Source organism: Leuciscus leuciscus (genome assembly GCF_965113295.1).
Source record: "Leuciscus leuciscus genome assembly, chromosome: 13".
In the NCBI taxonomy this organism is placed as follows: Eukaryota; Metazoa; Chordata; class Actinopteri; order Cypriniformes; family Leuciscidae; genus Leuciscus; species Leuciscus leuciscus.
In genome coordinates this window covers 41,368,216-41,396,172 of record NC_138737.1, presented here as the reverse complement: position 1 = coordinate 41,396,172, position 27,957 = coordinate 41,368,216, and the positions used below count along the sequence as shown (strand labels likewise).

Sequence of the window (27,957 nt, the reverse complement as noted above, 5' to 3'; positions counted from 1 at the left end):
CGCAATTTAATATTTCATATATTATTCAGTATGTTTACACCATATAATATATTGATCACAAATGTATGGAAATATATTTTCATTCCATAAGGGAGTTTACATATTGAGTCTTTAACAACACTTTGATAATAATATCACATGATGAACTGGATTCTGTAGCAACATTGTTTCTGTGAGTTGGTCATGAGGTGCGTCTACAGTTTTACAGAAAGTTTGAACTTGAATTAATTATTAAATATCTTGGTTCAACATAGACATTTTTCTTTCCCAGAATTCTGGTCTTCTTATATGTAACAGGACTATGGGGAACAATTAGTTATAACTGAAGTCAATCAAACAGCAAAAGTCAATTTGATCTAAATGGAACAATTATAGAGAAATCATCTTGAAGAAAACATATAGTTTTACACATACACATATAGACTAAGTTCTGTTTTTGGGCTAGTGGGTCATTCTTCAATCAATATATGCAAAAAAAAAAAAAACAGAAATGGTGTACTTGGGCCACATAATACATTCACATTAAACAAATACACATTAGACATTAAACATTAACTTTGATCGTAGTATTAATAGAGAGACTACAACCTGTAGGTGGACCTTCAGTCATCAAGTGGTAGTCAGTCTTGAATTTAAGACTGAAGATAAACTTTAAGACTGTAGGAGAGCAAAATATACCAAAATGGAACTTCTTCAACAACTGCCATTGTTCAACCAGGTAAGTGACCTACAACTTTAAAATGATGCTTGCTTAGTTGCTTTCTGAATTTATTTTTTGCAAACACTTTATACTTAAACAAATGGGTATAAACACTGGGATTGTTATCATTTTCATTAATAATCATAGAATAAAATGACTGTACGAAAGTGTGAAGCACTCATTTTATGAGATGTCTGGTATGAAACCTTTTCACACAGACTGTCCCATTCTGTACCAACAATGTCAAAAGCCCGTATATAAGACGGGAAAAAAGTCAAACAGCCACAGTTTCACACAGTGGTAAGAGCCAACCACACGAATGCTGCCAACATGCTCATGAAATGATGATCAGCGGATCAAAAGAGTCAACGGGAAACTTAGCTTTAAATGGGAACTTATGCTTGTTTAATCCAGATTTCTTGCTTTATCTTATTTAGTTTACATGAAGTAGTAACTATCACACACTCTCTCACACACACATGCATGTCCATTGTCCACACACAACACACACTTGTATGGAATGATATTCCGGACATTATTCAAAAGAAATTGCAAATTGTATTTGCAATTGCGTTTTCAAATTGTGGAATATCATTCCATACCACTTGTGTGTTTGTGTCTATAATTTAAGTAAGGGATAATCTACAGCTAGCCATGCATTAAAGGATTTTAATGCACGACGTAGAGGCGAAGAACCGCCCGACGCGAAGCGGAGGGTGGTTGCCTCTACGAAGTGCATTAAAATTCTTTAATGCATGGCTAGCTGTGGATTATCCCGCTTATACCTTGGTTATTTGCCAAGTTAAAAACAAGTTAAAGCTGTAACTGATGTTCACAGTGTAATTTTTTAACAGACGTGTAAAAATGACGGTTATTTTCTTAAGTTACGGCTCGTTAGTTCTAGCACTCCGTCCACTTTAAATAAAGTAGAGCCATCGGATTGCTTTTATTTGAATGAATCATCACATTTATTTAAATTCATTATTAAAAGAGAGAGACAGAGAACTCAGAGCCATATAGAGAGAGAGTTGCGACAACTCCATTGACTACAATGGAACGCTTTTTTTACAGCAATGGCGGCTCGTAGAGCCTTTCAATAGTTCCCGGAAGTAACAGCAGCGCGGTAGAACAGACCGTTTGTGATGCAGTTTTAAAAGATAAGACGTTTAAAGAATAAGATTGTATATTATCATATTATCTGAATCAAATAAACTTGTGTTTTAAAGCATGCTAGTTGATTCCGAAGCACTTCCTGGAACTATCTGAGGTCTACGCGAATCACGTGACAACTAAGAATTTCGAACTTCCGTTGTCGCAACTCTCTCTCTATATGGCTCTGAGAGAACTGAAAGAGAAGGAACAGAGAGAGAGAGAGAGAGAGAGAGAGAGAGAGAGAGAGAGAGAGAGAGAGAGAGATGCGTGCGCGAGTTAACGTTACCTGTGTGCGTCTCTTTAAAGTCTAGCAGCTACAGTCCCCTCATTGCTTAAGCATATAGCTAACTTAATGATTCTTTAATGGATTTATTAAAATTATTTATGAATGACAGGCAACACTGACAGTGACAAGGCAATCTTTATTTGAACTAATCATGTCATTTATTTATTGTTAATTCTTTGTGCCGCTTTTTGTCACTCAACAAGTCTTCTTTTTCGTCTTGTGCCTGGGCCCATTTCTCAAAATTGCCATATTCACCATACAAATTAAACGATATGCAAAAATCATCCATTTAGCCTACCTAAATAAACGTTTTCATATGAGTCTCTCACTCTGCTTGCAAGTGTAACTGTGTTACTATGGTTACCAATGTTTATAGTAGCGGATTCATTTCGAACTGTAACTGTAATCAAACTGACTGGAACTACCTGTGCATTAAAGGGTTTTACTGCACACCTTCCAGCCAATCAGAATCGAGTATTTAAACAGCCCATGGTATAAATACCAATATATTATAATATAATATAATATAATATAATATAATATAATATAATATAATATAATATAATATAATATTAATAGAAATTGCTCCTCATTGCTAGGTTTCCACAAAATATAGTGGTTTAGGTTAACAAAAAGTTTGCAGTAAGTCTTAGAATTAATAATAATAATAACAACAACACAATTATTGCATGGTGTCCAATGCATTGGACAGATGTATTTTTTAGTAAACTACAACACATGTGAATACATTTGCTTCAGCTGTTTCATGTTTAATCTATTTAAAGGTAATGGAACACAATTCAAATGTCAAACATTTGCTACAAAATGCCAAGAGAATATTACAAAAATGTTATTCAAGAATAAAATTTTGGCATTGACATTTCCATAGCAGAGAGAAGCACATTAAAATTAAGGCATGTATCAAATAATTTATTTACAACAGTAGTGAAATCGAAGGTAAAGGAAACTAAACCACCCTCACATCACGTCAAAAAATAATGTATATATTATTGTTAATATATGTTATAAATAATATATATCATTTTAAAAGACAATATAATATATACTGTAGAAAGTGGTAAAATACACTTGTTTTATATATATACATAATTTTTTTTTTTTTATTAAAAATGGCAACATAAAAAAGGTGGTACAGATCAATTGAAGTCTAATTTTAAATTATATTTTTGTGCTATAAACATTAGCCTATGCGTGATTCAGGTAACAAAACATCTGCATCATTTAAAAATAACTCAAAAATATTCATAACGCATCCGTACCACCTTTTTTATAGTGCTGTTTTTATGAATTACTCTCTTCTCAATAGTTATTTATTGGATCTGTACAATAAAACTAGTTAAGTAAATAAGCCCGAGTAATTATACCAAAATACATTTTTGCTCTATTATTCGATATGATTGAATCCAAGTAATTTTTAAGGATTAGATCAAGTGCATTTTAATATATTTTACAGTACAGTAAAAAATTACAATACAGACTATTACACATTATTACTACTATCAATATTCACATTGCAGTTATGATTATTGATATTATTAAACTATAGTTTAATTTAATATTTTTATCAGTAAAATATTTATTTCTTAAAAAAAAAAAAGAAGACAAAAATCCAGTGTTTCTCAATATTCTTTATTTGTGTAGAGTACTGTTACAATTCAAACAGATTCAGATCAAATTTTTAGCTTAAATGTTTGAATATATATCACAATCTTCATAACTGATTAAAAGTATTGTTAAGGAGCATTTTTTTTACGTACAAACAGTTTGTTGTTAAAGCAATAGTTTGAAAAGAGAAGAGCGTTCACATCTCAGTCTGACATGTTTTCATGTAATGTTTTGTCCAAATTCTTGTCCACCAAATTCTTCAGTCTCTGAACCCATCTCTCCCTCGGGTCGGCACAGAGCTCCCTTTGATCTTTTGTGATGAAACTATATTTTCAAAGAGAAGATGGTTAAAGATTTCACAAATTATTTACCATAGCTTATTCATTTTAATTCAATTAAGACATTACTAAAAAATACTTACATGATACCATCCCTGTGACACTCATAATGTGTGACATGATGACTCTCAACCTGCTTTACTAGGATTTTTATACGGGAAAAAGAAAAGCAGCACTTATCGGGACCTTGGCTGACTGCAGGAAGAAATAGAGATGAAAGAAAAAACATTAAATTGATATTGCAAAAAATTATAAATCAAGATTATACTTCACAAACATGCATAACACTGCGAATAGTCATTAAAAAAATGAGAAAAAGACCCACATTGACGAGCCAGTGAGCAGCAGGCGAAGAGCACACGACAGGTGATGAAGATGCAGTGCGGTCTCATGTTTAATCTGTGGTCGATCGATGATCAGATCTTAATGTGCTGGTTTCTTTATCAGCGGATAATCGTCTCGAAGATGATAATCTCACTGATGTTATCCGCTTTATATAGGGGTGAGATTGTACTTTCCACAATACAAACCTATAGGGGTTCTGGCCAACGGGGAACAAGTGACATCACATGCACGGAGGAAAACCATGATGTGGTCTGCAGAGGTAGTACTTCCTGTTGTACTCTTCCCCAATTCTGTGAATCTAGTCTAAATTGCTGACAAAGGTAACCTATGAAATTAAGTCCCTTTCTGCAAATGCATGGTGGAAAATGAGTCTGGGGCTCAATGCAGGAAATAATGAGCTCTAGTTATCGGTGAAGGAGGAAAAGTGGTTGGGCTGAAAGTGTTTCGTGTGGTTAACAGATCTGCACACAGTGTGATCTGAACAGTTAATATCAGCAGTTACTCACTTGGTTCATACCACACACATAATGCTTTATCACGATTTGTTATCATGTGCAATCAATTTAACCACAGACATATGAAAAAGTCATATTGTGTAACATTTTTCTTTCCCAATACTGTTCGTTTCTTACTATGATTTTTCAAATAGTTTGTTTCATACCTTTTGTTTTTCACATGTCCTATTCTGGGCAGCATGTGTCCTTTTTATTGACTGAACATTACATCACCTCCTCGAACACCATTGCACTTTTTCTTTGTGTATACCTGTTACAATCATGCATTAACATGAAGAGAGAAATTCCATCTAAGAATAACAGATGTCAGTATCTCCATTAAGTCTCACATACCTTGTTCACAAGTAAGTATTTCTCAGCGTGAAATCTAAGATGGAAGTCTGAAGAGATAAAATGAATAATAATTAGTTACAGAGTGTGTTTCAAACCATAGCATCACCACAACAATACTAAACACTTTGTAGTCAGTTTTGAAGATATCTATGAAGATATCTATATTGCTAAACAAGTCATAATGATCATTTCAGTAAATATGTCGGCAGTGTATTCAGAATCATTGTTACATCTTGTTCTTAGTGTTCTTGCTACATAATGCACACACTTTGGAGTTCATTTGACTACACGTTTCTGTAAAGGTCTACTCAAAAATGTATGCTTCCTTTTTAAAGTTGCAGTTACTTTTTATAATTTACTCACCTTGTCCTTCCAAACCTGTATGACTTTTCTTTCTTCTGTGAAGTAAATATCTCGGTGTATTTTTTTGTTAGTATAACAAAAGTCAATGTTTTGGACCCCACTGACTTTCACTGTTTGGAAAACAGTGTTGTTTTAGTTTTCATTTTAGTTTTATTAATATTTAGAATTAGCTTTTATTTTTATATTTTTAGTTTGTATGTACATTTTTTTCTTTCATTTTTTAACACCAAAGTTATATAAGTTATAGAAGTTTATATGGCTTCTATAAAGTCAGGTTTAGTTAGACTAAATTTGGATTTACTTGGTTAAAAAACTTTTCGAAAGTATCAACAGAATGATACAAATTCCTTAGAAGTATTACAGTCCAGCAAAATATGTTTAATGGACAGTGGATTCTGACAAGATTAACTTTAAAAACTTTATTTTATTTTAAATATTGCTTTTTTAGGTGCCATTTATTTTTATTTCAGTTTTAGTTTTCATTTGTATTTATTTCCAGTTAATAATTTTAGTGGACTATCCCTTTAAGTGTCATTGGAAATTAAACCTCTGCATTGAACATGACTGTAAATGTAAAATAAATCAAAATAAAACAAAATACACAAAATAACAACAACAACAACAACCTACTATTTCACAAAAAGTCAAATTTCCTGTCCAACTGGAAATAAGTTACAGCAAAAAAGTGTTGAAGATGAAGCCAAATTTACAGTTTTATTTGTTTTCCTTAAAACCAGTTACTAAATGGGCCACGCAACATTTTCTGTAGTACATATAACTGACATAAAGATGTAGTTTACAATATAACATTACAGGTTGCATGATATATGCAAAAAGATCTATCTATCCATCTATCCATCTATCTATCTATCTATCTATCTATCTATCTATCTATCTATCTATCTATCTATCTATCTATCCATCCATCAGCTTCAGCTCAGAGTCATGCATATGTGGGTTTTTGCAAAAGCAAGATATGAAACCACAGAGCTCCAAATAGAACCACAGAGCTCCAAATAGAACCACAGAGCTCCAAATAGAACCACAGAGCTCCAAATAGAACCACAGAGTTCCAAATAGAACCACAGAGCTCCAAATAGAACCACAGAGCTCCAAATAGAACCACAGAGCTCCAAATAGAACCACAGAGCTCCAAATAGAACCACAGAGCTCCAAATAGAACCACAGAGCTCCAAATAGAACCACAGAGTTCCAAATAGAACCACAGAGCTCCAAATAGAACCACAGAGCTCCAAATAGAACTACAGAGCTCCAAATAGAACCACAGAGGGAGGTCAGGTCGATGAGAACTGACATAGTATTTTTCCCTTCAACCCCACATTTACCTGGTAGTCAAATGCCATTTAATTCCAAATTTCTATCTGAATGCAATATCGATTGACAGTATACGCGTGTACATGTATTATATGTTGTATTCACATACATACCAATATGTATTACTTCTTCTACAAAAAGTAGTTATTATATACTGTATACAAACTGTAAAAGAGTGCTAACATGCACGGTCTATTTCTACTTGATCTAATCCTTCAAAATGACTTTGGTTCACCATCAACTGAGGGTGAGTAAGTAATGACAACATTTTTGGGTGAACAATCCCTTTAAAAGCTCCCACATGAAGTTTATTTAAAAAAATCTCTGACAAAACATTTTACTGCAAGTATAATCTATTCGACTTTTAAGTGTGTATATAATACAAAATTGGCTACATAATATACAATTACACACACACACACACACACACACACACACACACACACACACACACACACACATGTGCAATCAAATAATATATATTAAATAAATCATTATAAAATAAATAAAAACACTGAATCTTTTTTTTGTTTTGTTTTTTGCCTTGAATAAAACCACCAGTTGGTTTAAAAAAAAACGATCAATCGAATGAAACTTTCCATCCTGGTCCTATACAACTCTATGTTACCATTTTTTTGTGTCTCCTTGGACGCACAATTAGCTTTGATCTTTGGAGAGCTGGTGTACTTTGTGCCACCGGAAAAGATTTGCCTTTTGTGTCAAAACCTCTCCGATACTACTTTTTACAAACCTTGTAAACATAAACCAAGAGCCATGAACCTTTTGCAGCGCTATTGCATGTGAAACCATTTAGCGCTCTTAAACCTCTTGTAATGAGAGCAGCTACATAGTGTTTCTATGTAAAAGAATACAGTACATTCCAAAAGGTCTTAACACTCCCATGAGTATGATTTATTAGACCGTAAATAATTTATTCGCAAATTAAATAAAGACTGATTGTGATTTTTTTCTGATAAATCAATACAACTTTTATTATTCTGGAGTCCTCAGTGTCAAACAGTCATAGCTGAATCAATCACTGTTGATGAAACAGCTCTGTCTAAAAACAAAACAAAAAAACTACACATCCTGTCATGCTTAAAGGCAATTTTTCTCTTTACAAAGGATACAAGAGGCTGATAAAAGGCCTAGGAAAACAGGAATATGTACCTTCCTAAAGAGTACTGTATTTTTGACTTTCCTCAACCCCTTTCTTATCTACTTGCATAAAATCTGCTAACAGAAACACTGCTGTCTTAGGAATGTCATTTTTCATTCATGTTGTGCATTATTGTTATCAATTTAGAATGAACCTCATTTGAGAAACAGACCAGTCTGTTTCTGAAAACATAAAAAAACATAAGAAACATAATTATTGAAAATAAAACCCATCAAACGTGAGCTGTCACACAGTGAATTACGGGAATGTAAGTTCCCTTTCGAAAGGGAACTCTACACTACGTCAGAATGACGCTATGGGGAACGCCTCAGGCGTGACAGGTGTCTGAAATCAAATATCATCTCACAGCAATCATGCTGACCGGCGACAGCCCGTGAATCATTAGCGTGAATGATTAACGTGCAACCTGCAAGTATAAAAGGGGCACTTTGCAAACATGACAACATCCTTTTCGTCTTCAGGGACTGTTTTTGTCTGTAATTAAAAACGTCTACTCCAGCAAGGAAATGAAACGCACGTCCAAGGCAAGTCCTAAGAAATTTGTCAAATGTGTTGACCCGTGCCCAAGATATTTGTCGCCGGGTGACACTCACGAGATGTGCGTGTACTGTCTGGGTGAAGAGCACGCACGGGATGCTCTCGAGGGAGCATCCTGTGCAAACTGTGAGTGTTTTCCTATGAGAACGCTCCGCTCTCGTCTGGCTCTCTTCTCGAGGGGAGAGAGTTCAGCATCTGGTCCTCGCGGATCGGGTCCCGCTCGTGCCGAGGCAGAGCGGCGACGCGCTTCATGGGGCTCCCAGATGGAGCTCGCTGACAGTCTCGAGAGGGTTGTTCACCTCTCGGACAAGTCATCGGCTGACGAGAGTGAGCTGCAGGTGGATGACGGAGAAGATTCTCCTACTGATACTGCAGCGAGTGCTCTTCAGGCTGGGCAAGAGATGGCTGAGGAGGATGAATCAGATCCTCAACCTCGTCAGCCATCCTGCCCCATGTACGCTGAGTTGGTGGAAGTTATGGAGCGCGCCACTGACAAGCTTCAGTTGCCATGGCGGCGCGCTCAGGGAGAGATCGCTCGCGCCCGGTTAGACGATCGATTTCTCCCTGAACATAGACCACCAGCTCAACGGAGCCTCCCATTCCTTCCGGATCTTCATTCTGAGATCGAGAGGGCATGGGAGAAACCATACTCGGCCCGTATTCATCGACATCAGCGGGGTAATTTCGCTGATGTTGAGGGGATCGGGGAGTATGGTTATGTGTCGATGCCACCCATTGACGAGACGTTTGCTAACTATCTCGTATCTGGGCGGGCGTCGACACTAAAAGCTCCGACTCTGCCATCCAAGCCTCTTAAAGTCACGGCTCGCCTGAATGGCAGAGCGTACATGGCAGCAGGTCAGGCTGGTGCTGCCCTTCACACCATGGCAGTGCTCCAAGCCTACCAAGCTGATCTGCTGCGGGATCTCGACCAGGGGACGGGGCTGTCCCCTGAGGCGGTCGCTGAGTTGCGCCGGACCACAGATTTGTCTCTCCGGGCCACTAAACAGACTGCTGCCGCGATCGGCCGGTCGATGGCGGCGATGGTGGCCACGGAGAGGCATCTGTGGCTCAACTTGGCTGATATCGGGGAGAAGGAAAAGGCCCTTCTCCTTGATTCACCAGTTTCGCCCACTAAACTTTTCGGCACCTCCGTTGAGGCGGTGGTTGGAAAGTTTAGGGAGGCGAAGGCGCGCTCAGCCGCATTTAAAACTTGTATACCGCTGAGATCCGGGCCCCGGCCCAGGCAGGCGAGAGGACCTGGTCCGTCTTGGTCCGAGGACCATAGACAGGGCCAGAGGTCTAGTGTTGCCTCTCGTGCGCCCCCTTCCAGGGAGGAGTAGGACGCAGAGAAGGCGAGCCTCCCGCAAGAAGAGGGACTTAAGGGAGGTCATTCAGCACAAGCGGAGCAGCGCTCAGCGGAAGTAAGGGTATGACCTCCCTGGAGGGCTTTTTCTACCGGCCCTCTCCCTCTTCTTTACTCCCCAGGCGTTTGCGTTACACCAGTCCTGGGGTTGGGCCTATGATGAGAACTATGTTCTGATGGCCCGCCGTAGCAACTGGTTGATGTGAGTGCCTCTTTTAGGCATGTAAAAGTGGTGGACCCCAGGTTCATTGAGACCTTTCTGGTGAAGTCTTCACTCCGCACGCCGCAGGTGAACTTTTTTGGTTTTTGGAGAATTTGTGTGTATAACTAACACTTATTTGTATCTCTCTACAGAAGCCTTGTTCCCTGTATAGACCTAGGGGTCATTCTTAGAATAAAAAGGTAAAGTATGGAGACTTCAGGGCCCTGAAGCCTCCCCAGTTGGTGGCTGGAACGATCTAACGAGAAGCTCAAGGAAAATTGGCTTCCGTTTTGAGTATGTGATGGCCTTCCTGTCATAACATTTTTTATGCGTGGTGGGCCACCGCTCATTTCTTTTTAGCCGCAGGGCTGTTAGCCACCCTGGGGTAGAGTAGTTGGTCTTCCTAAAAAAAAAAAAAAAAAAAAAAAAGAACTTTTTTGCTTTAGGTTTAGACTGACGCTGGCGCTTCAGATAGATCTTATGTCTTACCTATTGGTTTGTGACATTGGTATCCTGAGTACTTCGCTCCCCTGAGCTCTGTAAGGTGTCAGTAGGTGAGTGTTTTACAGCCTCTCAATCAAGTAGGCTGTGGCTCCTCCGAGCTCTCAGGTAGATCCATGCTTGTTTCTTTTTTTCTTTTATTAAATCCAGACAAGACAGAGGTAATACTTATCGGTTCAAAAAACCGCCCACAAAACCTCGCACAATACAACTTTAACATCATAGGATGTCCTGTTACTTTATCCTCTACAGTAAAAGACCTGGGTGTTATACTCGATTGCAACCTGTCTTTTGAAAATCATATTTCATATGTTACAAAAACAGTCTTTTTCCACCTTAGAAACATTGCTAAGCTACGTAATATGCTATCAGTTTCTGATGCAGAAAAGTTAGTTCATGCATTCATGACCTCGAGACTGGATTACTGTAATGCTTTATTAGCTGGTTGTCCTGCATCCTCAATAAACAAGCTACAGTTAGTCCAAAATGCCACCGCTAGAGCTCTTACGAGATCAAGAAAATATGATCATATAACACCGATTTTATCATCACTGCATTGGTTACCTATAAAGTTCCGTATTAATTACAAGGTATTGCTACTGACTTATAAAGCCCTAAACGGCTTAGCTCCAGTCTATTTAACGGATCTTCTATCGACCTATAATCCATCGCGCTCTTTAAGATCACTAAATTCAAGGCTTTTGGTCATACCTAGGATATCCAGAACCACCAAAGGAGGGAGAGCATTTTCACATTTGGCTCCAAAACTCTGGAATAGTCTTCCTGATACTGTTCGTTGCTCAGACTCGCTCTCCCAGTTTAAAACTAGATTAAAGTCGCATCTCTTCAGCCAGGCATTCATATAATCCTACAGTTGAAACTACAATCCGGCCTCTATCCAATGCCAGAGGAGAACTGGCCCCCGACTGAGCCTGGGTTCTCCCAAGGTTTTTTTTTTTTCTCCATTAAGGCACCTGATGGAGTTTTAGGACACCATTAGGTCACTTGATGGAGTTTTTCGGTTCCTTGCCACTGTTGCCTTTGGCTTGCTCAGTTGGGGATATTTTGGGGATATTTAATTTAATTTTATCAATCAATAAATTCCTCTTGAAACAAACTTTGTTGTATTATTTTAATTTAATACTGTGAAGCTGCTTTGATGCAATCTGTATTGTGAAAAGCGCAATACAAATAAACTTGACTTGACTTGACTTGACTTGACTTGTAGGTCGGCCCTAACCCGGGCTGTGTAGCTGGCCTAGGCTAGGTTTGGGATGTTGGAGGCGTTCTGCTAAGTATAGCTGCCACATTCATTATGTGTTAGGCTTCCTCCCCTAGATTTCAGCCTCCTCCCTTAAATGGGAGTTGTTGGCCAAGGCCCGCCCCTTTCACTGCATTCAGGGTGGTAGAGTAATGCAGGGTGGTAGTTGAGGTATGATCCTTCAGGCAGGGTTAGGCTGTCTTTCGCTCTGCGATGTGATAGTTTGCCAGACCCTGCCGAACAGAGCTACTTGGATTAGGCCTCTAGAGCTGGCTCCACTCAGCCCGTTGAGCTGAGCCACTCGAACGAGGGGTGAAGGTTGGTTGGCTTGCAAGCAAGCCCCGCTTCCCCAGGCTGGGCACAGGACAAATCCCTGTTACCCTTTGGAGCCACTTGCAGGCCCGCTCCCTGTCTAACATTTCAGGGGCATATGGTGTTACTCCCCCACTAAACGCGGGGTAGTTTTGAGTAATCCATTCTCAGCTCTGTATTATCTACCTCACACCACGATGGCTCCGGTTGAGCAGGCAGTTCTAACTACATTTCATTCCGGTTTTGAACTCCGCTCCCGTGAAGCCAGGGCATTGCCATGAGCTGACGCCCATGCATTTAGTAGGTAGGCCCTTGAAATGGGGCCTCCACTAGGCAGAGTGGCGTATGTTGTACTCCCCTGCTATGAGGGTTTTGCTTTGTGCTGAGTACACTGCCTTTGGCGATGTGGTTAGGTACCAGGATGCTGTAAGCGCTGTAGTAACAGTTTTTCTGCCTTGAAGGCTGCACAGTTAGGTAGTAGGCCCCAGCAGGCCTCCTTGACCGGGTAGCCCCTAAGATAGGGCTCCTAGGCCAGCTCACCTTCGTTGGTTGGCCCTGGTAGTTCGGGCAGAAGACTCACTACCGAGTAGTAGGTCTTAACAGGCCTCCTCGGAGGTGGGTCACAACATTGTGGAGCATACACTAGGTCAAAACTTTAGGAAAGTTTTTTATTAGTATGGTTCCAGCAGTGTTCATTAAAGTAGCAGAAAGACTCGCTATCAGCTAGTAGGCTCGACCGGGCCTCCCTGTTAGGCGAGTCCCCAGCAGCAGTACACATCCAGCTGATTAGACCGTTTCAGGAAGTAGGCCTCTTCAGGCCTCCCTGAAGATGGGCTCCCACATTTTTTTGTGGGGATCAGGTAGTAGGCTTTACTAGGCCTCCCTGAGGGCTGAATCCCTCATACTGTACTAAGTGGCCCTGAGGTTGAACTATCAGGTAGTAGGCCTCATAAGGCCTCCCTGAAGGCAAAGCCCCATAGACAGTCAACTGGACTGCCAGTCTGGCCCACTGTCAGCTGTGGTTTTCAGGTAGTAGGCCTCTCCAGGCCTCCCTGAAAGTAAGCTCCTTCATGTCATGGTTCTCTGGTAGTAGGAATCACCAGGCTTCCCTGGAGTTGAGTTCCATCATACTTTGAGTTTCCACTTAATGTGTTTTTTCTTGAGCTCCCACGTTCTGTGGTTATCAGATAGTAGGCTTCACCAGGCCTCTCTGAAGGAGAGCTCCCACATACTGTGGTTGTCAGGTAGTAGGCCTCTCCAGGCCTCTCTGAAAGTGAGCTTCCACGTTCTGTGGTTATCAGATAGTAGGCTTCACCAAGCCTCTCTGAAGGTGAGCTCCCACATACTGTGGTTGTCAGGTAGTAGGCCTCTCCAGGCCTCTCTGTAAGTGAACTAGCATGCACTGTGGTTATCAGGTAGTAGGCCTCACTAGGCCTCCCTGAAGTCGAGCTCCCACATACTGTGGTTGTCATGTAGTAGGCCTTACCAGGCCTCCCTGGAGGGTTAGCTCCCACTTACTGTGCGTTTCCACTTAGCATGGTCTTTAAGGTAGTAGGCCTCTTCAGGCCTCCCTGAGAGTGAGCTCTCACGTTTTGTGGTTATCAGATAGTAGGCTTCACCAGGCCTCTCTGAAGGTGAGCTCCCACATACTGTGGTTGTCAGGTAGTAGGCCTCCCCAGGCCTCTCTGAAAGTGAGCTCCCACGTTCTGTGGTTATCAGATAGTAGGCTTCACCAGGCCTCTCTGAAAGTGAGCTCCCACATACTGTGGTTGTCAGGTAGTAAGGCCTCTCCAGGTCTCCCTGAGAGTAGTTTCACAGTGGTGCTGGGTTTTTGTAAGCTAGTGGCCGCTTACTTTCAGTTTAGCAGACCTTATCAGGCAGCTAGCGAAGGTGAGCTTGCGCCCTGGCTCGACTCAAGTTTTTATTCTCTGCTACGGGTTCCCTCCTGGAACCTCTTTTTCCTGCTACAGCCTGGTTGCCTACCAGGTAGATCTAATGCTCCTCCCCTCACTGAGGGTCAGTATGAGTATGTGGTCTCCTGAGTCTGGTCAGTCGGTCGTAGGCCTCTCTTGAGGCCTCCCAGTTAGATCAGCCCTTAGGCCCTCACAGGCCTCCTCAGTGTTTTGAAACACAAACACTGAGTTGATCCGTGGATTGAGTAGAGAAACTCCCCTCGCTGGCAAGGGTTGTAAAGCACTATGCTGAGTCATACTCTCCAGGATATCCCGTCTCTGAGATCCGGTCCGAGTGGTTCACTGCCTGCTTCACAGTCCCTCGGGTTGGATGCCTTCCTAAAGGCAAGTGTCCAGAGGCTCTGTCTTCGGACAGACAGGAAGTGGCCAGACTGTAGTGTCTTATATAGTGACACCAGGTCAGGCCTGCCTGGTGGCGTTTCAGGCGGCACGTTCCCCTGAATAGTGACTGGCTGGGGTTCCTCAGGTTCCCTAGCCACATTCCCTAGAAGGGACCCCTTCTAAGAAGTTGAAGTTGTGGTCCTTGGCCCTTGAGCAGGCCCAGGTAGACCTTTCACTAAACTATGTTTATGGAGGTTTTCTGTGGTGTCATTTAGCTTGGGCTATGACCGTAGGGAGTGCTGTCACTGACAGCTCAGTGTGACCTGGGGGTGAGTGGTACTAGCGTTCATTTGAATTGCCGGTTCTGACAGTTGTCACTGCCTTTTGGCAGGCACTCCCCTTAGCATGGTGGCGTTGGTATATCGTTCCCCATAGCGTCATTCTGACGTAGTGTAGAGTTCCCTTTCGAAAGGGAACGTCTCAGGTTACGACTGTAACCTATGTTCCCTGAGAACAGGGAACGAGACACTACATCTTCCTGCCATGCCTCGGGGCCTGCCTGCAACAGTCCCTTCAGACGATAGGATGTTGTCATGTTTGCAAAGTGCCCCTTTTATACTTGCAGGTTGCACGTTAATCATTCACGCTAATGATTCACGGGCTGTCGCCGGTCAGCATGATTGCTGTGAGATGATATTTGATTTCAGACACCTGTCACGCCTGAGGCGTTCCCCATAGCGTCATTCTGACGTAGTGTCTCGTTCCCTGTTCTCAGGGAACATACACTGTAAAAAAAAAAACTGTGAAAAAACGGTATTATTCCGGCAGCTGGGGCGCCAGAAAATTACCGTAAAATAACGGCAAAAAACAATCTCGTTAAAATACAGTAATTTTCCATAATTAAATAACAGATTATATCTTTAATATTACATAAAATCTTATGTAATTATTGGGATTTTTAACGTTTAAAAAAAGTCATATACACCTTTAAAACAATTAAATACTGTAAATTTAAGGTTTTATACAATTATTTTATATAATAATGCTGTCTATCTACAGTAATTTTCTTTTAATATAGTTTTTCTGTGTAAAATAACAATGAAATTATGTATAAAAAATGCACACAAGTACATCAATTCAAATACAAATGTTTGTAAATTTACAGTTTTTATTTTTATTTGTACCGATCCAATTTCACAACATCTCTAATTAAGTTCTTAATAATAGCAAATGTACAGTCAATTTCTTTTAAATTAACTAAATGTATGAGTACAGAATACCTGCATATTTACAGTATTAGTAATTGAACAAACACTAAACATCAAGATAAGTGATTGATAGGAAATAGATGCTTAGTATATAATTTAGAACATGTAAATATATCCACAATAAAAAGCAATTACCGTATACCTTTACAGTATAACTTATTTTAACATTTACAATTACATTTTATCCAAAGTGACTAACCAATTAAGATAATAATTAAAGATAATAAAAAGCAACAAGTGCAGTGACAAGTAGGGATGCGCGGTATACCGGTACTGCAAAAATACCGGTATATATAATATTTCAAACGGTACAATATCATAATTTTGCTCAATTCGGTATTTGATGCGCTGCTGTTTCGAAGTTCACCGCTAGGCGGCAGTGCGCTACCCAAACTGACGCGGGTCACGCAAAACCGGCAAACGTGACAACGGAGGAACACGATGGATCAAACAGATGAAGCTCATTCTACACATACTGTCTATGATTCTACACGCCCGAAATTAATAAATAAAGAGAGCAGTAGGAGTGAAATATAGCATTACTTTGCTTACAAAAGTAATGAGAAAGGTGAAGCAACAGACCTCAATGCACCACTCTACAAACGCTGCTTTAAATTAGCCACGGGAGGCAACACAGTCTGGCTAAGCACTTGTCACTTGCTCATCCTGACTTGTTCAAAGAGTTCAGAGATCGACAGGTGAGCATCATTCAACTGATTTAATTTAGACTTCTATTCACAACACTGATCAGCGCACATACATAAGAGCTTATCAATTAAATATGATACGGTAAACACGAAAGCTCAAATGTGCTTGCATGACACGCTAGAACCAATGAAGTTTAGGTCTCATAATTTTTGCACATTCAAACAATCATATATTAATTGAATTTGAATGAATAAAGAGATTAGTAATATTCATTTTAGTATTAGTGCTAGTAAAATTGCTAGTGTGGCGACCCCTAGGAATCAGCCGAGAGAGAAAGAGTAATAGTAGTAATATGGATATTACTAATATGAATGTTAGAATAACACTTTACAATTAAGCTACATTTGTCAACATTCATTAGGTAACCTGACCTAACAGTATTTTATAACATGTATTAATCTAGATCAATCAGTAATTATTATTTAAATATACTAATACATGTTTAGCATGTTAACATTAGCCTACTTTATGCAATGCATTAAACTAATATGAACCCAAACAGTACTCAAACCAAGATGAATAAATGCTATAAATGTTGATAATTCTCTGTTGACAGCTAATGGTTAACATGTCATTTCATTATTCTATTATTATTCTATATTAATTTATTATTATAGATATTAACCTATTTTAATTGTATCATTTCAGTTTTTTTCTTTTCTTTCCAAAATCAAAATTTAACCTAGGCTACTGTATGTTCCCTGACTGTTTTTTTAAAATTTATTTTTAATTTTTTACATTTTGATACTTTTTGTTTGCATATTCGGTACTGCAGAGTTTCAAGCAGTGTTTTTTAATAAAATAGTTTCAATTCACTTAAATTTTGAGGCCGGTTATTTGTCACCTGTGGTATCGATTTAGTATCGATACCGAGGTATTAGGTTCTGGTATCGTACCGAAACCAAAATTGTGGTATCGAGCCATCCCTAGTGACAAGTCCCAGTTAGTCGCACAGTACACATAGCAAGGTTTTTTGTTTTGTTTTGTTTTTTACAAAGATATAGTATTATTGGGTGAAGTGTTTATGAAAAAGATGGATCTTTAGCAGTTTCTTGAAAATGTGTTGCGCCGGTCATTCCACCACCAGGAAACAGTCCAGGTAAATGTCAGTGAAAGTGGTTTTGTGTCTCTTTGGGATGATGGCACCACAAGGCGCCGTTCACTTGCAGAACACATGCTTCTGGAGGACACATAGATCTGAAGCAGTGAGTTTAGGCATAGGGCTACCTTTAAAGACAACTCTTGCTGCAGCATCTGGATCAGTTGCAGAGGTTTGACTGATACTGGAAGAGCTGCCAGGAGAGCATTACAATAGCCCAGTCTGGATAGAACAAGAGAGTTGTGTAGCTCCGATAGGAAGGGCCTGATCCTCCTAATGATAAGGCAAATCAGCAGGATCACAGCAAGTATGTTTTGGCTGAAAGTTGAACCATAAGCAGTTCTGTCTTGGCAAGGCTGATTTGAAGGTGAAGGTCATTCATCCAGCAAGAATTTTCCATCAGGTAGGCTGAGATGCGAGCAGCAACCGTCAGATCATCTGGCTGGATTAAAAGGTAGAGATATGTGTCATTAAGATATTAGTGATAGGAAAAGTCATGTTTCTAAATGACAGAGCCTAGTTAAAAAAAAGAAAGAAAGATGGGTGGAATCTAACACAATCGTAATCTTGCTGTAGCAAATCCAAACCTTGTGCATACTTTTAATGCAATCATATGGAATCAGAAGACTGTTATGAACATATGGAATCAGAACCATTATGATTTTTATGTTTTAATGAATCCTTCCCATACCTTGTTTGCCATGATCATCTGCTTTCCACGTGACCTGAAATCACACACACACACAAGTTATTTTAAAACTCAGTATTAGATTTACACATGTCAGAATATGTTCCATTGGGACAATGCAAAAACTCAACTGACTATGATCTTGAAGCTGAGCTGGAAAGGCCAGCAGTAATATTTTGAGCTGCCATGTGATTTTAGCTAAGTTACATTTATAGAAAGTAACATTAAATGAATATGATTTACTGTGACCTAGACCTAGATACACCTAGGGGTTCATCATGTTGTATTCATATTCTAGTCTTCCTGTTCTAGGCTTTCCTGTATCATCAACAAGTACGTTAAGTTACAGACAGTATTTCGATTTCTTAACGGTCTTAATAAAGTTAGTCATGTTAACTATTACGAAATAAACAAAAGAAACACAGTAGGCCTATTTTTAGTAAAACTGTGGCTATTACAATGGTAAAAAAATCAGCTAAAAACGTGTTTACTACAATTTTACTATAATAAAATAAAGTAAAAAAAAAAGAAAATTTGAAAAATAAAGTTTTCAGCTTACAGACATGGTTTCAAAATGTCCCGCCATTTAAGAGATTGGTTTAATGTTACTGACTATCATAACGAAGATTTTATACACAATTATGGACTTTAATATGAATAACAAGTCCACTAAAGATTGTTTTAGGTCTATAAGTTAACAAGTAAGTTAGAGTGGGTTCAACTGATCTTTCTTAACACAGATCGATAATTGAAAAGACCAATGCTGCATTTGTGTTTTGCCCTCGACGCCAGTTATGACTGAACATAATTTAAGAATGCTAACGTTAGCATGGAAACAGTCTAACCACTTAACACAAATGTAATATAAAATATCATTTACATGTAGTATTAGACTCTTACCTCAGCCGTTGATCGGTCGGGATGAGGTCTGCTGTGACGAACCAGGCTCACTGAAAAAGGGCGCGTTATTTCCGGACTGACTGACACCAGACTACATGTGTTCAGCAGCGCTCCTGCTCACGGCTGCTTCTGTCGAATACGATTATAGCTCTGAATTCAAATCTCCCGCTTGCCCTTGACACAGATCGACGACAGAGACAGATTTGTAGCTAACCGTTGTGGGCTGGGCGGGACTAAGCAACGAAACGTAATGGATAATTTGAATCTGCGCGCGGCCGCGCGCGCGGGCACACACACACACATTCAAACGCACACAAAGCCACGCAATGTGCAGCAACGCAGATTTGGAAAAACGATTCATAAAAGACATAAAATATAGGCCTAAATGAAATTTACGGGCAAATACAAATGATGATCAAAATGAACATCTATTTGCAAGACAAAATTAAAAGATTATAAATAATTAAATAGGCCTGCCTAATGTGTGGACAAATCTTAAAACTCACTTTAACCCCCACATGCTTAATAATCTTTAAGGAAAACATGTTAAGTGACTGCTGATTTCTGCAGTTATACCTTATTTTTCTTTGTTTTCTAATTCCACAGAAATAATCTGTAAAATATTACTTAATTTTTTATGTAAAATTACACATAACCCTATAAAATTACAGATAATTTCCTTTAAAAAACGTTAAATTAATGTAAAACCACAATAAAAGCAATTACCTGTAAATTTAATAGTGGATCTTTAAATTACAACAAATATCTGTAAAATAACAGGTATTCACTGTATAATGACAAAACGGCAAAATTCTGTAAAAAATACAGACAGTTTCCTGTAAATTTACAGTTTTTTTTTACAGTGTAGGTTACAGTCGTAACCTGAGACGTTTTCACTGTAAATTATAAAACGATTTGTTATTTTTTCTTACAAAAATGTTACAATTAACAGTATTTTACTGTAAAATTATAGGAAAAGTTTACACTGTTAAAAAAAATACTAGTGTGAAAATACAGTATATTCCAGGTTAATAATTACATGACTTTCACAGTAATTGCTTGACAGTAGGGCTTCTCTTGTATCTAGCTGCACTCTTGGAAATTTCTTGTAAAATCTAAAATATCATACTGTATTTCTACAGTGCATGAAGGTACCCAGCATGCAGTGCGCCATGAATAGATTATGCTGTGGAGTTTCTTGATTCTTGTCGGTTTTATCTGTGCTTTTTTGGTTCACTTTTAGCAGTTTGTGTTGTTTGTTTATTGTGTAATGTTCAGAATTTATCCATTGAGTGTCACCATTGTTGTGTTTTGTATGTCAAGTATTGATGTCTGTACATCATTAGGTGATGAAAGAAAAAAAAAATCTTGTGTTGCAAGATGATGTCACACCTTACAAAGATAAATCTCAGCAGTTGCTTCACTATTGTGAAATATCCATCTACAAACAATTATGAATTTGAAATAAGATATTGGTAAATATTTATGATGGAATAATGCTAATAATAGTATAGTTTGTCTAACTTAAAACCAGCCAATTAGCATATTTTCTATTCTAGCTTGTCATTTTTTTTTCTGCCAGCTTGTGCTTTTCATTTGTCACACTTCTGACTGGCGAATCAGAAATTTGAATATGAATATACAAGGTCCAAGATCTCAAGCAAATGGAATACTGATCACCATTATGGTGACTTCAAAACAATTACAGTACCAAACAATATCATTTCTTACAGTGGTTAAAGACAACTTTATATAACAAGAGCAGTAAACTGTGATGTCAGCATCACGTATTGTATATTGTAAAATAATACTCTTTAATCCTGTAAATTCCTGGCAATTTTGTACAGTGTAGAATAGGTTTAAAAACTGATAGGGACAAATTTCTAAGCAGAAAAATTGTTATTCATTATTATAAATTGTAATACATTATTATTCATATTCATTCAATATTCAAAATGTTATCATATTCAAAATATTGGAGAAAAAAACATTTCATGGTGCTATTTGGTCATGCATCATTATATGATGTTGATGTCTGAGTGTGAATGCAGACTAATTGCCCCCACAAGATCCATTTTTGAACGTTGCTATCTATAGAAAAAACTCTTAATAGTGGTGAAATGGTAAAGTGTTTTTTTTTTTTAAGTGCTAAGTGCATGCATGTGTGCTGATAGTTAACGACGATGAACTGTGTGACATTTGAGTTAAATTCATGTTTTTAATTATTTCACTACTATGCAATAAGTGCTTGCAGTTTAATTTTGTATCAAAAAATATTCCTTTTTAGTGGACTCAAGTGAAATAAATTCACTAAATTCACTAAACTGTAAATATCAGTTTTGAAACTTGAATGGTTCGAAGCAGTCGGTTTCCCAAATGAAATGAGTTAACTTCCATGGTATTATTATGGTAACTGTGCATCCCAATCTTGTTTTGTTTTTCTCTTTTGAATTTGTTTTTTGTTTCTAATCAAGATTTTCATCTATCTAGTGCATTGTTCCCTGCAAGTTTTGTTCTTTACACCAGGTTTATTTTCAGTAGAATGATGCTGACATCACAGTTTACTGCTCTTGTTTTACTGTGAATTCACATTATAAAGTTGTCTTTAACCACTGAAATAAATTATATTGTTTGGTACTGTAATTGTTTTGAAGTCACCATAATGGTGATCAGTATTCCATTTGCTTGAGATATTGGACCTTGTATATTCATATTCAAATTTCTGATTTCGCCAGTCAGAAGAGTGACAAATGAAAAACACAAGCTGGCAGAAAAAAATGACAAGCTAGAATAGAAAATATGCTAATTGGCTGATTTTAAATTAGAAAAACTATACTATTATTAGCATTATTTCATCATAAATATTTACCAATATCTTATTTCAAATTCATAATTGTTTGTAGCTGGATATTTCACAATAGTGAAGCAACTGCTGAGATTTATCTTTGGAAGGTGTGACATCATCTTGCAACACAAGATTTTTTTTCTTTCATCACCTAATGATGTACAGACATCAATACTTGACATACAAAACACAACAATGGTGACAGTCAACAAGTAACCAAGTGAACCAAAAAAGCACAGATAAAACCGACAAGAATCAAGAAACTCCACAGCATAATCTATTCATGGCGCACTGCATGCTGGGTACCTTCATGCACTGTAGAAATACAGTATGATATTTTAGATTTTACAAGAAATTTCCAAGAGTGCAGCTAGAAGCCCTACTATCATGCAATTATTAATACTGTAATTTCACACTAAATATGTTAATATTTACAGTGTATTGTTCTGCAGTATTACCACTGCTATACTTTAACTATACTTTCTTTTCATTTACAGTCCCATTATGCTGCACCTCCAGAATCTTTTGTAAGTTATCTGAAATGTTTGGTAGACGAATTATCTACATGAATCTCTAATAACTCTGAGTGTCATAATTCATAAAAGAATTTATGTGTATGTAAATATGTGGAATTTCTCTAGCACATTCTAATGCTCTTAAACATTTATATACAGAAATGCTACAATGACAGTGTGGTTTGCACATCAGTATTTATCTCAGTTAATTGTTTTACCCGGATCTCTCACACTTTCAGGTGATTGATTTGAAAGATCTTTTTGTCAAATGGTTTCTTTTTGCCAGTTTTATACAGAGCTCTACATAGTGTTCAATATTATTATAAAAATTTAAAACACACTAATTATTAAAACACACTAATTATTTGTTCAAATGTGTTTAAATACATTGTTTAAATACATTTTTAAAATACTTTATCTTATAACAATTTTTAATGATTTTCTTTTCTAAGTGGATTGATTGTATTATTTGAAGTTTGGCAAGACACTAAATACAGTAGTTAATGTGCTCTACAGTATCACATTGCAGTATATTATTTTAATATTATATATTTAAATCTTTAATTGCAATCAGGTGGTCCCGTACAAAAGCATCATCTATGTAAAGCCTGGAAAGATGTTCATCATCCAAGGATTTATCAGTCCTGAAGGGAACAGGTTTGATAATATCATTCTTTTACAAATAATACATCGTCTGTTTCAAAATGGTTTGAGATTTTCTCTAATACTCTTGAAATATCATAATGACATTTCTTCCAAATGATCAGTAGAACTGTGAGATTTTATTCAAATATATAATTTCCTCTCCTTTTCTTTCTCCAATAGAATAGAGCTTCATCTGCGTCACAGAACTGGAATTGCATTTTACTACAGAGTTTGTTTTGATGAGAACGTGGTTGTCTGCAACAGCTATGAGGATGGGACATGGGCCGAGGAGGAACGATCTGACCTTGTGCAGTTTAAAAGAGGGGAAATAATGCAGGTAGGTATATGGCTTTATGATCCCTGAACACCCGCTTTGCTCAAATGAACAATGTGTAAATACACAGTACAGTGACTGTACAACAGATTTTGGAGGAAAAATCTTCATTTGAATAATTTCACATCATTGTCTTGTATTTAGGTCACCGTTACCTGCAGTCGTCATCAATACAAGGTGTTTGTCAATGGTCAGCAAACTCAAACTTACAACCATCGTTTCACTAATCTGGAGGAGATTGATGTTTTAGAAGTTAGTGGAGATGTGGAGTTGAGGTTTGTGCAGTCCTGACGAGGATTTCATACAGATCTATGAGAAATGCATGTCCAAATCCTGCAGCAATCTATATAGACTTATATGAAAAAAAATAAAATTATTACATATTTCTTTTTTCCAACATAAATAGATGCATATTGAAAATATTTAGGCTTACCCAGATAGCAAGCAACCATCGAAACAATGTTAAATCAATGTTAATGTGTCAATGTTAACTCCATTGAATCAACATCACTTTTGCACCTGCAATTAATGTTGAAAAAACTTTGACATTTCATCAAAAAAATCAATGGTAATGACATTGAATCAATGTTGCAATGTAATGTTAGTTCAACATCATGCTTGCACTCTCAGAAAATGAAACAACTACAACTGACTTAAAGCCACACAAACTGGAATTAACTGAAGATAAAGATCTCAGCAGAGGAGGATTAAAAAAGGTAGTTGTAGTTGTTGTGCTACATTTTCTGAGTACATTGTAACATTGATTCAGTGCCATTACCATTGAGTTTTTTGATGAAATTTCAACATTTTTCAACATTCACTGCGGGTGCAAAAGTGATGTGGATTCAATGCGGTTAACATTGACACATTGATTTAAAATTATTTCAATAGATGTTTGCTATCTGGGTTATATGTTTAGACATACGTTTTGTTGACATACATATAGGTATATAATGTGCCTGTATATATTCATTTCTTTATAAAACAAACGAAAATATATTTCCATATATTTATGATCAATATATTACCAGTAGGCCTATATGGTGTAAATATACTGAAAAATATATTAAATAATATATTGCGTTAATATGTGTAATATATTACAACATATTGAATAATACATAAGGAATTGCAGCTTTTCATATAGCCTATCATCCACCTTATTCCTGCGCCCCATGACGCTTTGCGCGAATTATGGGTGTAACTTCCATTAAGCTGTAAACAATCAGTGAAACGCTCGTTCTATGAACGCAATACGTTAAAAAAAGTGTCACAATGAGATGACATTAATCAACTTCAACCATCGAACATTAAAAGGAAATTTAAAAGTGTAAAAGTATCAACAAGGTACTTTCAACTACCAAATAACCCCAAAAGCGCGTAATAGTAATATCTGTATTATGTAAAATGTTCATTAACTTCAGCATTACGTGACACTATTTCAAAGTAATTTCCGTCATTTTGTCAGATTATAAATTGCATTTACCAGTGAAAACAAACCTGGAAAGAGACGTGAGGATTTGAGGAGAATAACGAGAGATTATTCGTGCATTCCAGTGAATTATTAATGGAATATATCGTAAATTAAATTCGGGAGAACAGACCACAAATGTGCAGGACATTTTTCATACTTTTACACATAGGCTACTTTTATCTTTTGCAAAGGGAAAAAAGAAACGAATCATGAGGAAAAGAAAGCAGCGATTGAAAAGAGCTCTTGCCGTAGATATTCTTGTTATAACGTCACGTTAAAATACCAAGTGTAACGTTATTCTCATGATGTCTGGAAATAAATCATGAAGGAAAATTGACCGATCATCCAGTCAAACTGACAATCAGCTTTATTTGTAGGGCAACCTTATGATTTGAAATGATTAGTTTCAGCCTTTTTGAATGGAAGTTCCCCTGTACAATGTAATTAGTTGAGTGTACTTAGAAAACATGAGAAAAACGATTGCCTTAAATTTCTCAAGGATGTTTTACTTAAAATTAGTTGTTAATATAAAAACATTCAAAAGAGCTTTGGGACAATACTGTGCATTTATTTGTATTATTAAACTGAAACTTAACTGAATAAAAAAAACACATCAACTTAACAAAGTAGTTAATAGAAATAACTGCAATACAGTTACATGCTTTTTAAATAAAGCAACATACAGTATCATCAGTGTTTCTTGGTCTTCTGCTGGACTGAAGAGGCACAGGCTCTACTCTTCAGCATCCATATTTAGACACAGACAGACATCAAGGCTGCGTCCGAAAACATAGGCGGTGACTTGTTGTCTCGCTGTCCTATCCGGCAATGACTTTCCAGGCAGCGTCTGCGCATGAAGGGTTCTCATGAAACTGATTTCGGACAGAGTTCTGAGGCAGTGTTACGGTTTAATGATCTACAGCAAAATAGAGCAAGCTTCGCTGAAAACGAAGTGAACATTTAATGACTACAATATTAATTTCTCGCTAGAAATTACATCGTAAGTGGAAAACGTTTATCATAAAAAGGACATTTACACACACACTGACCACCAGCCACAACTGTCACAGAATGAAAAGCACAGGATTGTGGGATATCAAAGACAGCAAAGGATAGATCTAAGCTGTCTTCAGAAACTGTTCAGATAAAGGAATCTCAGGAGACAGGTAGTGAAACGAACACTGCATTCGGACGTGCTTTACGACCTTGGAATGCGTCCTCCAAAGACAGCATTTATCAGTTTTCAGACGCAGCCCAAGAATCAGCGTGTGAATCTCAACAACAGTGACGTTTCATGCTGCAATGCATGCTGGGAACCGTGGATGAGTTTTATGCTATGGTATCTCCCAGCATGCATTGCAGCATAAAATGTCACCATTGTTGAGATTCATTCTGTCTGTTTCCTCAACACTCAAATAATTACATTTTACAGTGTAAATATAATGTAAATATATGTTTCAATATATGAAAAGCAGCAATTCCTTTTCTAGTATTCAATATATTGTAATATATAACACAATATATATATAATTTCATATTTTTTCAGTATATTTACATCATATAATATTTTGATCATAAATATATGGAAGTATATTTTTGTTCCGTAAGGGATAAGCCATTGCTGTGATAAAGACAAACCTATAATGCTAACTTTTATGGAAATTGACAATGAAAAAGGTGAAGTCTGAATCGAACACTGAATCAACTAAATATGAAGAACTGAATCAACACTGAACATAATTTTCCTGTTATCCTGGTAAAGCTGCTTTGAAACCATATTGTATAAAGTGCTTTATAAATAAAAGTGATGACTTGCAGTTCTGCTGTGGCTTTTGTTGGCCCATTTTGAGCGCAGCTTCGGAGCAGTGGGCCTTTAGCAAGCCTGGGTCGCGCCCCAGATCTCACCGCCAGAAACCTCACTACCCTTCCTCATCCGCTCAACCCCATAACACGCTCTTCATGCACCTCATAATGCAATGTCGGACTCCCTTGATGTCTGCCTGTGTCCAAACCCATGGGCTTCGTCACATAAATGCAGTTCTGTCAGACAGGCTGTCCCACTTCACCATCATCATCTGATTAATATTTCCTCATTTAGTAATAGGCCTATTATTCGTGAAAATAGTGAGCAGTAAACTGGTGAATTTCAATTGCCTCATTACTCTCTGCATTTTACAAATATATGAGATCTGATACAATCATTTGCGATATAAGCAAAATTATATGGAAACGACTCAAGGGCTGATTTTCTTAGCGATATAACGAAATTTATGCGACAAAGCTTTTTTTTAGGGATGACGTCATCACACACACCATTTTATCGGTAAAAGGCCAATTGGATGGAAACAGGCTGGAGACAGCAAATTTTGCAATCTTTTTTTTATTTTAGGCTACTCATATTCACTTTGTCGATAACAACAGCACAAAAAGTGGATGGAAACTTGGCTAATGACACCTTCTTCACATAATTAAATAAATCCTCCAGCTGTGAAACATTAGGATGGTGAGCAAATCCCTTTTTTTATCAGTTTCTTATTATTGTCGACTGTCATGTTGTAATGAAGCCATTGAGGTTTTGAGTCAGTTGCTCAGTTTGACCTCTAGATGTCAGTAAAGCTGCTCACAGGGACTGAGGACTGATTTTACATCAGCAAGTCTTTCATGTTCAAGTTTTCTTATACTTCTATTTATTACTTTATTTTGGATCCTTTATATCTATTTCACTGGCGAAACACAAACAAACATTTTGGGTTCCCACTCATTTTGAACAAGTATTGTTTCCATGACTTAAACCCTAATTATCATCCCAAACATTTCATCTTTCACTCTTTCACA

At 37.6% G+C, this 27,957-nt stretch overlaps 1 protein-coding gene and 2 long non-coding RNA genes across 3 annotated transcripts; 1 reads left to right on the top strand and 2 right to left on the bottom strand.

Moving 5' to 3' along the window:
- Positions 1-673: 673 nt before the first annotated feature.
- Positions 674-23,939, top strand: LOC309512018 (galectin-3-like; the record flags this gene model as incomplete). The annotated part of the gene is made up of 5 exons (XM_082187428.1): positions 674-718; positions 22,652-22,681; positions 23,244-23,326; positions 23,495-23,651; positions 23,793-23,939. The coding sequence occupies exons 1-5, from the start codon at positions 683-685 to the stop codon at positions 23,937-23,939; spliced, it is 453 nt and encodes a 150-aa protein (XP_082043554.1). The 5' UTR covers positions 674-682.
- On the bottom strand, positions 3,770-5,310 carry LOC309512027. Its single transcript, XR_014210847.1, has 4 exons — positions 5,296-5,310; positions 4,428-5,212; positions 4,186-4,297; positions 3,770-4,088 (listed from the first exon to the last, which is right to left on the bottom strand). It is a non-coding gene; the product is annotated as an uncharacterized lncRNA (long non-coding RNA).
- LOC309512031 lies at positions 17,691-19,884 on the bottom strand. Its single transcript, XR_014210857.1, has 3 exons — positions 19,310-19,884; positions 18,413-18,446; positions 17,691-18,163 (listed from the first exon to the last, which is right to left on the bottom strand). It is a non-coding gene; the product is annotated as an uncharacterized lncRNA (long non-coding RNA).
- Positions 23,940-27,957: the final 4,018 nt, after the last annotated feature.